The sequence below is a fragment of the Bombina bombina genome, chromosome 11, assembly GCF_027579735.1.
Source record: "Bombina bombina isolate aBomBom1 chromosome 11, aBomBom1.pri, whole genome shotgun sequence".
Lineage (NCBI taxonomy): Eukaryota > Metazoa > Chordata > Amphibia > Anura > Bombinatoridae > Bombina > Bombina bombina.
This window is the reverse complement of record NC_069509.1, coordinates 121,604,971-121,618,816: the sequence shown is the minus strand read 5'-3', so window position 1 is coordinate 121,618,816 and position 13,846 is coordinate 121,604,971. Positions and strand designations below refer to the sequence as shown.

The 13,846-nt window shown below is 39.9% G+C and overlaps 1 protein-coding gene across 1 annotated transcript in view; it reads right to left on the bottom strand.

Annotated features, from left to right (window-relative positions):
- Positions 1-13,846, bottom strand: part of BAIAP2L1 (BAR/IMD domain containing adaptor protein 2 like 1) — a 435,923-nt gene that overhangs the window by 109,409 nt on the left and 312,668 nt on the right. The window contains exon 8 of the mRNA XM_053694428.1: positions 6,674-6,841. Coding sequence (XP_053550403.1) covers positions 6,674-6,841 — 168 coding nt within the window. The remainder of the gene's footprint in view (positions 1-6,673; positions 6,842-13,846) is intronic.

Genomic DNA, 13,846 nt, shown 5'->3' with positions numbered 1-13,846 from the left:
ACCCCTGGGTCACGATTTCTAAAGCCCAGGAGTCCTGAACGTCTCTTGCCCAAGCCTGAGCAAAGCGAGAAAGTCTGCCCCTTACTAGATCCGGTCCCGGATCGGGGGCTGCCCCTTCATGCTGTCTTGGTGGCAGCAGCGGGCTTCTTGACCTGTTTACCCTTGTTCCAAGTCTGATTAGGTCTCCAGACTGACTTGGATTGAGCAAAATTCCCCTCCTGCTTTGCAGCAGGGGAGGAGGTAGAGGGACCACCTTTGAAGTTTCGAAAGGAACGAAAATTATTTTGTTTGGTCCTCATCTTATTTGTCTTATCCTGAGGAAGGGCATGGCCTTTTCCTCCAGTGATGTCTGAAATGATCTCTTTCAGTTCAGGCCCGAATAGGGTCTTACCCTTGAAAGGAATGGCTAAAAGCTTAGATTTTGATGACACGTCAGCAGACCAGGACTTAAGCCATAACGCTCTACGCGCTAAAATGGCAAAACCTGAATTCTTTGCCGCTAATTTAGCCAGTTGAAAAGTGGCATCTGTAATTAAAGAATTAGCTAGCTTGAGAGCCCTAATTCTATCCAGAATATCATCTAATGGGGTCCAAACCTTAAGAGCCTCCTCTAGAGCCTCGAACCAAAACGCAGCTGCAGTAGTTACAGGAACAATGCACGCTATAGATTGCAGAAGAAAACCCTGATGAATAAATAATTTCTTTCAAAGACCCTCTAATTTTTTATCCATAGGATCTTTGAAAGCACAACTGTCCTCAATAGGTATAGTTGTACGCTTAGCCAGGGGAGAAATAGCTTCCTCCACCTTAGGGACCGTCTGCCACGAATACCGAATGGTGTCTGATATGGGAAACATTTTCTTAAAAGTAGGAGGGGGAGAAAATGGAATACCTGGTCCATCCCACTCCTTAGTAACAATGTCCGAAATCCTCTTAGGGACCTGAAAAACAGGAACCTCTAGATATCTATCCATTTTACACAATTTCTCTGGTGGAATTACAATAGGGTCACAATAAACCATAGTCGCTAAAACCTCCCTGAGCAACAAGCGGAGGTGTTCTAGGTTAAATTTAAAAGCCGTCATATCTGAGTCTGTCTGAGGGAACATCTTTCCTGAATCAGAAAGCTCTCCCTCAGACAGCAATTCCCTCACCCCCAACTCAGAACATTGTGAGGGTACATCGGAGATGGCTAATAAAGCGTCAGAGGGCTCAGCATTTACTCACACCGGACCTACTGCGCTTCCCCTGCAACCCAGGCAGTTTAGATAAAACCTCTGAGGGTAGTAGACATAACTGCGGCCATATCTTGCAGGGTGAAAGAATTAGACGCACTAGAAGTACATGGTGTCGCTTGTGCGGGCGTTAATGGTTGTGACACTTGGGGAGAATTAGATGGCATAACCTGATTCTCTTCTGACTGAGAATCATCCTGCGACATACTTTTATCAGCTAAAATATGTCCTTTGCAATTTATTGCCCTTTCAGTGCATGAGGGAAAAAAAAAAATAGTACACACCGGTACCATTTAAAAAAAACAAAAAACCTCTTGCTTGAAGAAAATAAAAACTAACATTTTATCACCTCTTTCACTTTACCCTTCCTAGTACTTAGAGTAGGCAAAGAGAAAGACTGGGGGGTGGAGTTAAGGGAGGAGCTATATAGACAGCTCTGCTGTGGTGCTCTTTGCCACTTCCTGTTAGCAGGAGGATAATATCCCACAAGTAAAGGATGAATCCGTGGACTCGTCGTATCTTATAGAAGAAAAGCTATTGCAGAGATTTAAGCTGTCAGTGTCCACTGTGAGGAAATGGAAGATCACAGGCACAGTTCTTGTTAAGGCCAGAAGTGGCAGGCCAAGTAAATTATCAGAGAGGCAAAGGATGGTGAGAACGGTCAAAAACAGCCCACAGACTACCTCCAAAGACCTACATCATCATCTTGCTGCAGATGGTGTCACTGTGCATCGTTCAACAATTCACTGCACTTTGCACAAGGAGAAGCTGTATGGGAGAGTGATTCCACGCCACAGAGTCGCTTGAGGTATGCAAACACACATTTTGACAAGCCAGCTTCACTTTGGAAGAAGGTGCTGTGGACTGATGAAACAAAGATTGAGTTATTTGGTCATAACAAGAGGCGTTATGCATGGCGGCAAAAGAACACAGCATTCCAAGACAAACACTTGCTACCCACAGTAAAATTTGGTGGCTGTTCCATCATGCTGTGGGGCTGTGTAGTCAGTGCCAGTACTGGGAATCTTAAAAAGTTAAAGTTGAGGGTCGCATGGATTCCACTTAATATCAGCAGATATTTGAGAATAATGTTGAGGAATCAGTCACAAAGTTGAAGTTACGCCGGGGCTGGATATTTCAACAAGACGATAACCCAAAACACTGCTCAAAATCTACTCTGGCATTTATGCAGAGGAACAAGTACAATGTTCTACAATGGCCATCCCAGTCCCCAGACCTAAATATCATTGAAAATCTGTGGGGTTATTTAAAGCAGACTTTCCATGCTCGGCAACCATCAAACCTAACTAAACTGGAGATGTTTTGCAAGGAGGAATGGTCCAAAATACCTTCATCCAGAATCCAGACACTCAGAGGCTATAGGAAGCATCTAGAGGCTGTTATTTCTTCTAAAGGAGGCTCTACTAAATATTGATGCAATGTTTCTGTTGGGGTGCCCAAATTTATGCACCTGTCTAATTTCATTTTGATGCATATTGCACATTTTCTGTTAATCCAATAAACCTCATTTCACTACTGAAAATTACTGTGTCCTTCAGTTATTTAATAGATCAAAATGAAATTGCTGATCCAAACACCCAATTATTTATAAATGAAGATTCCTCAAGGAGCAGCTCACTAAGAACCAGAGTATTGGTGGTCCACATTTCACCTGGGCGGCCTGTGGCATTTTACACTAAGAAAAGATCTTTCACTGTCTGGCTGATAACGCCTTGTCTACCCCTATGACCGATAGGATACTGCAAAGAGGAAATGTGCCTCAGATAGGTTAAATGACCACTATCATCAACTAGCAGATCTGCACTTAAAGTTCACATCATTCCTCATCAAGGAGGCAAAAGAAAATGACTAAAAATCATAGCAAGTATTTAAAGCTCTGGTGTGTTGGGGTGTCTTTTGCCTCCTCCTAGTGGTCCGAGGGGAATACTTACACGTGATGACTCATGGGCTCTCATCTCATCAAATAAATTATATTATTGTCATGTGAATTTATATGACTTTTTATACATGTACAGTATAACTGGCCTTTGCAGCTGTTGACTGACATTGCATCTTATTCCTAAGTCTATTTTCTACAGTAACTTAAACATCCATAACTCAACCATCACATAATGACTCAGATTACAAGTGGAGCACTATTGCAAGATGAAGGTGCGCTATCAATTTTACTAGCCCATGCTAAGAATAGCGTACAATCTGATATTACAAGTGAATGGTAAAAAGATTTACCAGAGAACGTTAGCACTCAAATTACAAGTGGTGACTTATGTGTTGAAACAGTACTAAAAAGGTTAGCACGGCCAGAGACTTGAAGTAAAGTGTTAGGACTAAAATAATATACATATTAAAAAATGCATGTTTTTAATTAAAAACATTTATGCTCATCTTTCATGGTGGTGAGAGTCAATGAGCCAATTCTCCTGGGATTTAACTCCAGGAGGAGGCAAAGATTCTCAAAACTCCAAGAGTAATTAAAGGGCCATAATACCCAAATGTTTAAACACTTGAAAGTGATGCAGCATACCTGTAAAAAGTTGACTAGAAAATCTCACCTGAACATCTCGATGTAAAAAAGAAAGATATTTTACCTCAAAAGTTCCTCAGTAGCCACATCCCATTGTAAAAGCAGCATATCAGGATGTCTGTCCTGGGACAGCTTAGGGGTTGAGCCTCGTGCACTCTCATATTATTTCCCTATTCAGATTAGGGAAGTTTACAATGAAATCTCATGAGATCACAGTAAAAGAGTTCATGACAACAGCACTGTTGATGCTGATTGGCTGCTGTTCATTTCTTCATTTTTTTTTTTTTTTTACCTGCAGCTGGGAGCAGCTGAGTATAACTTTTTACACAGAACTTACTCTGCTGAGCTGAGGAAATTGTGAGGTAAAATATCTTCCTTTTTTACATAGGGATGCTCAGGTGATATTTTCCTGTCAGCTTTTTACAATTATACTGCATCAGTTTCAAGTGATTTAGCATATGAGTATTATGTCCCTTTAATCCTTCCCACCTCCCTGGAAATCTAGTCTGACTTATAACCAAGCAGGGAGAAGTAGAAAGGCAGCAAAGGACAAAACAGGGAAAAAAGGTGCAAACTAGAAATGCCACCAGAAAAATAAATAAATCATAAAATAGGCAAAAGGGTGGCTCTTGCGGTCTCTCGCCACCATGAATGTAATGAATTTATCAAATAAGCATATTGTTTTCTTTCATAACGTTGTGAGAGTCCATGAGCCATTATTCCTGGGAAGGAATACCCCAAGCTGTGGAGTCAGTGAGTAATTTGGACAGGACAACATTTTTTTTTTAAAAAAGGCAGGCACCTAATTCCTAGACGCTGCTGACTCGAGGACTTTCATAAAAAAAGCCACTTAAGAAAAGCAAACATATAAAAGTGGTAGAATTTAGTAAAGGTATGTAAGGATGACCATGTTGCTGCCTTTCAAATTTGTGCAAAAGAATCGTCATTTTTAAAAGCCCAGGAAGAGAAACTGATCTGGTTGGAAGGGGTTTAATGCATTTTGTGTTAAACTATAGACCTTTAGCCAACAAATTAAAGAATAATTAAACTAGAGGATCGTCTAAAAACCTTTGTAGCTTGTAAGTAAATTGTATGGTCTCACTACATCTAAAAGCAGCCTTTCCCTTGAATTTTGTGGATTGGGACAAGGAAAAAGTACAACAATTTCCCAATTGATGTTTTCAGAATAAACCACCTTTGGTCAAAGTTAGTCCTTAAAGGGACATTATACACTCATTTTTTCTTTGCATAAATGTTTTGTAGATGATCTATTTATATAGCCCATAAAGGTTTTTTTTAAATAAATGTATAGTTTTGCTTATTTTTAAATAACATTGCTCTGATTTTCAGACTCCTAACCAAGCCCCAAAGTTTTATGTGAATACTGTGAGCTACCTTCTCCAGCTTGCTGCTGTTTGTGTAAAGGGTCTTTTCATATGCAAAAGAAGGGGGAGGGGGAGTGTCTTATTTGCCACTTGCAGTGGGCTTTCCAGCTACCTTTTCAACAGAGCTAAACTGACAGCTTCTAAGTAAGTTTTTAAACAGTTTTATACTGGATTTTTATATCAGTATCTGTGCATCTTATTCTTTATAGTAGTGTCTATTACATGCAGTTATATGAAAATGTGTATACTGTCCCTTTAAAACCGCCTTATGTTGATGAAAAACCAGATAAGAAGGCTCACAAGAAAGAGCAGACGATTCAGAAACTCTTCTGGAAGAAGAAACATCTCCCAAGATAAAATCTTCATGAGGATCACACCTAAGTGCTGAAATTTTGCCTTTTAAAGAGTTAGTAGGTAAACCCTCTAGTTAAAATTGAAAGATTTTAGAAATTCTAGAATAATCCCAGCTAAAATCTTGTCTTTCACACCAGGAAAGAACTTTATTTCGAATTTTTGTGATAAATTAGGTGTTCAATCTTGATGAAAGAAGAGACCTTGAGATAGCAGGACATTTGTACCAGATCCGCAAACCAAGTTCTGCGCGGCCAAGCAGGCGCAATCAGAATTAATGGTGAGAGCTCTTGTGTGATCAAAGCAATCAGTGTTGACAGTAGAACTGTTGGAGGAAATATGTAAGCAAGACGAAAAGACCAAGGAGCTCCAGATCTAGTAAGTTTATTGAACAAACAAGAAGCCTTTATGTTTATCTCTGGTAGACCCCACTGATCTACAATATGGATAAAAACATCCAGATGAATAGGCCATTCCCTAGTATGAAAGGATTTGCGACAGATAATCTGCTACCCAGTTGTTCAACTTGGAATATGTACAGTTATTGTTATTTTCCCAAGTAAAAATTCGGGAGACCTCCATTACTGTTAGATAACTGCAGGTTTCCCTTGATGAATGATATAGGTCACTGAACATTGTCTGATTGAAAATGCAGATGAGTCTCTTTTTACAGGAGAGGCCAGCTCTGAAAGGCCCTGAAGATTACACAGAATTGTAGAATATTTAAAGGTAACCTTAACTCCTGAGGAGATCAAACGCCTTGTGCTCTCTGGGACCCCAATACTGCACCCAAACCCGAGAGACTTACATCTGATGTGATTATTGTCTATGTTGGAAGTAGGAAGGTTGTCCCTATAAAAAATACTCAAAGTGTGATAAGCATGCTCTACTAAGAGGTACACTAAGAGGTGTCAAATCTTTTTCCAGCCCAAACTGGATTATCCACGACACATATTCCTATGGCAGGCATTCTATCTACTTAAGAGTACAGAACTTAAACATGGAACTATTAGGTAAATATAAGTCTTACTGAAGAGCTCACTGACAAATCTAAATAATATTTTTGATTTATGATTTAACATTCCTTTCACACACGTTTATTTACATACATTTTGTTAACCTACAACTATGTACTACAATTTAAAGCACTGTCTTACCATTGATCTTTTGTCCATAAGTGGAGAAGGTTCTGGGGTTCCTGAGATGGGGGTGGATCCTGGGGTCTTCAGTTGTTGAACTGTATTTAAGACTGTTTCAGGTACGTGGTTGACATCACTGCACGTCTCCTGCCACTTTGGTAAATTAGATGCAAGTACTTCTGCAGCCTTGAATGAAAATGAAAATATTATCAAGAGTAATTATTAAAGAAATAAGTTATAAAATAGAGATACATTTTGTTATGGTAAACATCTTGGGTGACACAGAAAGCTGCACTTAAAAAGTAGGAATTTAAAGTTTAAGAGCCAGCCCATTTTAGGTTCAGCACCATGGAAATCACTTGCTTATTGGTGGATATAGTTAGCAAACCAATAAGCAAGCATAACCCAGGTTCTCAACCAAAAATGGCCCGGCTCGCTTTACATTCTTGCTTTTTAAATAAAGATAGCAAGAGAACGAAGAAATATGTATAATAGGAGTAAATTCGAAAGTTGCTTAATATTGCGTGTTCTATCTGAGTCAATAAAGAAAAAAAACAGAATTTATGTTTACCTGATAAATTTCTTTCTCCTATGGTGTGTCCGGTCCATGGCTTCATCCTTACTTGTGGGATATTCTCATTCCCTACAGGAAGTGGCAAAGAGAGCACAACAGCAGAGCTGTCCATATCGCTCCCCCCTCTAGCTCCGCCCCCCAGTCATTCGACCGACGGTCAGGAGAAAAAGGAGAACCATAGGGTGCAGTGGTGACTGTAGTGTACAAAAACAAAAATTTTAAACCTGACTAAAAGCCAGGGTGGGCCGTGGACCGGACACACCGTAGGAGAAAAATTTATCAGGTAAACATAAATTCTGTTTTCTCCTACATTGGTGTGTCTGGTCCACGGCTTCATCCTTACTTGTGGGAACCAATACCAAAGCTTTAGGACACGGATGAAGGGAGGGAGCAAGACAGGTAACCTAAATGGAAGGTACCACTGCTTGTAAAACCTTTCTCCCAAAAATAGCCTCCGAAGAAGCATAAGTATCGAATTTGTAAAATTTGGCAAAAGTATGCAGAGAAGACCACGTCGCTGCCTTACAGATCTGATCAACAGAAGCCTCATTCTTGAAGGCCCATGTGGAAGCCACAACTCTAGTAGAATGAGCAGTAATTCGTTCAGGAGGCTGCCGTCCAGCAGTCTCATAAGCCAATCGGATGATGCTTTTTAACCAGAAGGAAAGAGAGGTAGCAGTAGCTTTCTGACCTCTCCTCTTACCAGAATAGACGACAAACAATGAAGATGTCTGTCTGAAATCCTTTGTTGCGTCTAGAAAGAATTTTAAATCACGAACCACATCTAGATTGTGTAACCAACGTTAGGATCTTTAAGTCCAGAATTGGCCTGAACGTTCCCTCCTTTTTGGGAACTACAAACAGGTTTGAGTAAAAACCAAGTCCTTGTTCTGCTTTTGGAACTGGGTGTATCATTCCCATTTTTAAAAGGTCTTCTACGCAATGTAAGAATGCCCGTCTCTTTGTCTGGTATAAAGACAAGCGAGACATGTGAAACCTTCCCTTTGGAGGAAGGTCCTTGAATTCTAGGAGATACCCCTGAGAGACAATTTCTAAAGCCCAGGGGTCTAGGACATCTCTTGCCCAAGCCTGAGCAAAGAGAGAGAGTCTGCCCCCTACCAGATCCGGTCCCGGATCGGGGGCTATCCTTTCATGCTGATTTGGTAGCAGCAGCAGGCTTCTTGGCCTGTTTCCCCTTGTTCCAGCCTTGCAATGGTTTCCATGCTGGTTTGGGCTGGGAAGGGTTACCCTCTTGTCTAGAGGCTGTAGAGCTAGGAGCCGGTCCGTTCCTGAAATTGCGAAAGGAATGAAAATTAGACTTATTTTTTGCTTTGAAAGGTCTATCCTGTGGAAGGGCATGGCCCTTTCCCCCAGTGATGTCTGAAATAATCTCTTTCAATTCTGGCCCGAATAGGGTCTTACCCTTGAAAGGAATAGTAAGCAATTTTGTTTTGGACGACACATCCGCCGACCAAGATTTTAGCCAAAGCGCCCTGCGCGCCACTATTGCAAAACCTGAATTTTTCGCCGCTAATTTAGCTAATGAAAAGCGGCATCTAAAATAAAGGAATTAGCCAACTTCAGTGCGTGAATTCTGTCCATGACTTCATCATATGGAGTCTCCTTCTGGAGCGAATTTTCTAGTTCATCGAACCAAAAAGACGCCGCCGTGGTGACAGGAATAATGCACGAAATTGGTTGAAGAAGGAAACCTTGCTGAACAAAAATTTTATTAAGCAATCCTTCTAATTTTTTATCCATAGGATCTTTGAAAGCGCAACTGTCCTCTATTGGAATAGTTGTGCGCTTAGCTAACGTTGAAACTGCCCCCTCTACCTTAGGGACCGTCTGCCATGCGTCCCTTCTGGGGTCAACAATGGGGAACATTTTCTTAAATATAGGAGGGGGAACAAAAGGAACACCTGGCTTCTCCCACTCCTTAGTCACTATATCCGCCATCTTAGGTATCGCAAACGCATCAGTGTGTACTGGGACCTCTAGGATATTGTCCATTTTACACAATTTTTCTGGGATCACCAAAGGATCACAATCATCAAGTGCAGCTAGGACCTCCTTAAGTAGGGCACGGAGGTGTTCTAGCTTAAATTTAAATGTTATGGTATCAGGCTCTGCCTGCTGAGAAACTTTTCCTGTCAGAAATTTCTCCCTCAGACAGGCCCTCCCTCACCGCCAAGTCAGCTTGATGTGAGGGCACTACGGATAAATTATCCTCTGCGTCTGCTTGCTCATTGTCTGTGTTTACAACTGAGCAATCACGCTTCCTAGGAAAGGCTGGCAGTTTGGATAAAAAATGCTAATTGTTGCATAGTAATCGCAATTGGTGCACTAGATGTACTGGGCATCGCCTGCGCGGGCATAGCTGGTGTTGACACAGAAGGAGAGGAAAGCAAGCTATCTTCACTACTTTCAGCTAAAGAATCATCTTGGGCTATATTTTTAAGTGCTATTGTTCAAAAAACCATGAAATAAACATCCAATTTTAATGAAATTTTCACCACAGAGCCTTAATGCTTTGAAAAGATTGCACATAAATTTTCAGACCAATTAACCCCTTAATGCCCAAACCGGAGCTAATAACAGTTATTAACCGGTTAACACACTACAGTACTAGCCCCAGCTTCCCCTGGAGCCTTTACCTTTGTTAGGGATTATTTCAGTAGGAAATAAGCCTCCCTGGAGTCCTTTCTGATGCCCCACATGAAGCTGCATGGACTGCCTAGGCAAAATCAACTGCGCAATTGAGGCCTGAAAATGAGGCCTCCTCCCTCTTCATTCCAGAGTGGAGGGGCCTTTCTGACTAGATTTAGGTGTCCAAATAAGTGCCAGGCCGAAATTAAACCCCAAAAGTGTTTTAAAGTCTGCAAAAACACCTTATTTATAGTGAAAAACATGCTAAAAAGCAATCGATTTTAAAGCCCACAATAGTGTCAACCAGCATAGAGCCCTAAATATAAGCCATCATTTTATACAGAGTCTAAGAAAAAATGGCTTACCTATCCCAGAGGGAATTTCTGACAGTCTTCTAGCATTACATGGTCTTGTTAGAAAAATGACTGATCATATCTGAAGCAGTTAAGCCTGCAAACTGTTCCCCCCAACTGATGTTCTCTGGTTTCAACAGTCCTGCGTGGGAACAGCAATGTATTTTAGTTACTGGTGCTAAAATCATACTCCTCTCAACAGAAATCTTTTTCACTTTCTGCTGCAGAGTAAATAGTACAAACCGGCACTATTTTAAAATAACAAACTCTTGATAGAAGAAATAAAAAACTACAACTAACACCACATACTCTTTACTACCCCCGTGGAGATGCTACTTGTTCAAAGCAACAAAGAGAATGACTGGGGGCGGAGCTAGAGGGGGAGCTATATGGACAGCTCTGCTGTTGTGCTCTCTTTGCCACTTCCTGTAGGGAATGAGAATATCCCACATGTAAGGATGAAGCCGTGGACCGGACACACCAATGTAGGAGAAATTGGGTTTAGTGTCCCTTTAAATAGTCATATTCCTGATATAATGAACCTCAATGGTGACCAAACTGAGTAAGGAGGTGGAACTAGCCATTATAGAAATTATAAACCCAAACAATTTCAATGCTCAGTTATAGTAGCCCAAATCTACAAATAGTGGATCTGCCTCTCAATTCTTACGAACACTTATGGCAATCTTTAAAGCAAATTCACAAACAGTAATGAAAGGGACATCAAATGTGTCTGTGTCGGAACTGGTAATCTCTTAACAAGTTTATTTAAAGGGACAGTCAAGTCAAAATTAAACTTTCATCATTTAGATAGAGCACAACATTTTAAATAACTTTCCAATTCATCTCCATTATCTAAATATGCACAGTCTTTTTATATACACAAACTTTCAGAGGCACCAGTTCCTACTGAGCATGTGCAAGATTCCCAGGATATACATATATGCATTTGGTTATTGAAAGATGGCTGTCGCATGATGCATTATTAAGGAAAATGTAACAAACTATCATTTTTGTCCGAAAAAAACTACTACTCATTTGAAATTCAAAAAGGAGTGCTTTTGCATTGCCTCTTTATTCTGCATTTATTGATTATGCTATTCTATTTAGTGGTCCTTTAATTTTCTCAGAGTGCCTTAAAATTTGCTAAAGTGTCTAAATACAATAATACCATCAGGTCATGTGAACACTACGTATAGATGTTTAGGCAATAAGCCAGTGGGTCATGGAAGGTGAAAATTTGACAGCAGCTAACTGTAGATCACGGGATTAGCAGATAACTCTGCATTTCACCTGGGGGGATGAGGTTGTGACATCTCCATACTGGGAGATTTCTCATTGCCCAGCTGAACTTGTTTGTTGACCTATTTGTGCAGGAGGCACTTTTAAAGCGGAGAAATGGGTCCCAGATCAGAAAGGGAACTCCTATCAATCGCTGTTAAGAAAAAGCACTTCAGTTTCACGTTCTCCATGCTTAAGGCAAAATATAACTGGGGAATTCAGGGATATGAGGGTGGGTAAAACTGTAATGTAGGTATGTTCTGCCTTCTCCTGGTGGACAGAAAATATGTCCCCCAAGTGATCATGTGTGGATTCTCACCATTATTTGAAAGAAAAAAGCCAACCTCTGGTACAACATTGGCCCCTTTTTGGCTTGGTTCTGAAGCTCTGGGTTTCCTGTCCTACTCTTTATTAAAGGGACTATCTTCCATAGTGAGTGAAATCAAATTAGATGAAGTTTAACGTCCCTTTAAACAAATTAAAATGCTTCTCTATAGGATTATTTTGGCTAAAGAATCAAGTATATCAACAGTATCTAAATAAGTTCCAGAAGGTAAAAACTTTTAATCGACAAAGACAATAATTTAAACACTTTACTGCTGATCCATTTTCACACTCCTGTGCTGGAGAGGTTTTTAGCTGTTTGTCTCTCACTGAAATCTCACAAACTTTTTTCCAATAACAATTGATCATTAAAAATCAGAAGATAAAATGTAATATTCTAGGCACTATGAACCATCTTGCAATTTATACAAAAAAATGAAAAGATATATGATATAAAATATCTAAACATACAAATATTACATATATTTTAAAATAACACAATATTCTTATTACCCAGAGTAGTGACTTTAAACCATTTTGACAATGTATGCATGTTCCTGTCCTTGTCCAAACTCAATCAGTATACCACATAATATTAAAAAAAAAAATTGTTGTAGCAAAAGTAATCCTATATAACATTTCACAAAGTATCACATATTTTTTTACATTTTCCCAATTCCCCCATTTATTTAGATTCTTAAAAGTTGTTTTAGTTCAGAGAAACATGGGTCTATGAGACTTAACATCAACAACGCAGGAAAATTAGGCTAGCAGCTAGTGCCAGGCTATCACTTCATAGCTATAAGACAATGGTCTTAAACTACTGGCCCTGGGGCCATATGCAGCCCTCAAAATAGTTTAATCTGGCCCTTTCTTGTTTATTAGGTAAATTATTAATTTGGTCCCATCATTTTTTTAGGGTTCTAAGTGGTGTAACAAGTTGATGTTCTATATAGGCACTCACAAGATGGATATAAAGACAAGAATGCATTATCCAGTGTAGACCCCCCTGGTGCACTGCTTGGATAAATGTCACTTTTTATTCAGTTCCAGAATGATCACTTTACTAGGCACTCACAAGATAAATATACACTGTGTATGTCTATTGTGGACTACTGCTCCTACCATGCACTACTTGGGTAAATGTCACAGCCAGTTACTATTGTATCCAGTTCCAGAGCACTCATTTTGTTCAAGTGGCCCCATGGGAGAAGAACACTTTAAAAGTGGCCCATGGATAGAATGTGCTTCATACCCCTGCTATAAGGCTATGAAACCCCCTTATTTACAACATGTGATCTTACGTTTTTAAATGAAGGGTTTCATGGTACATTTCTATGGTGAAAGGGTAATAAAAGCCTCTTAAAAATTTTCAGACCCCCAAAATAGAGCCAATGCTGTATTTCTTATTGTTATAACAATTATCTGGAGTGACAAATTCAGGACCACTCATTGGAAAGAGCATGATTACCGTTTTCAAATAATGGGTCTCAAGTTTGTCTATGTATTGTAGGGGGCAACTTAGGGCAGCACTTAAAGTGCAGGTTAACCTGAGGGAGGTGGGTTCTGACATAGCCTATATCACACCTTTTTTTGCTAGAGGGATAAGTAACCACTCATGTGAAGGGACAGACTCCTTTTTTTCAAATAAGGCATCACTTATTCCTCTAACAGAAAAGGGTGGCTTTGTTTTAGCCCCCCACACCCAAGGTTAAACATCCCTTTTAAGTGCATGTAATTGTGCTTTAAGGATAATAATGATTATTATTATTAGAATCATAATTTATTTCCAATGCAAATGTCTATAGCACTGATGGTCTTCATTTTACAGGGGCATGTGTCCCCTCATCTGAAAGGGCAATCTTCCTCTTTCATGTAAGATGCCTCTTATACCTGTAAAATACAGGTGTTAAACCAAAAATGGTAATAACCTAAAAAAGCAGGTAGCGCACTTAAAGTGAGTTGGGCTCTAATAGAGTCCATATAACCCCTCCCCCATTTGTGCTAAAT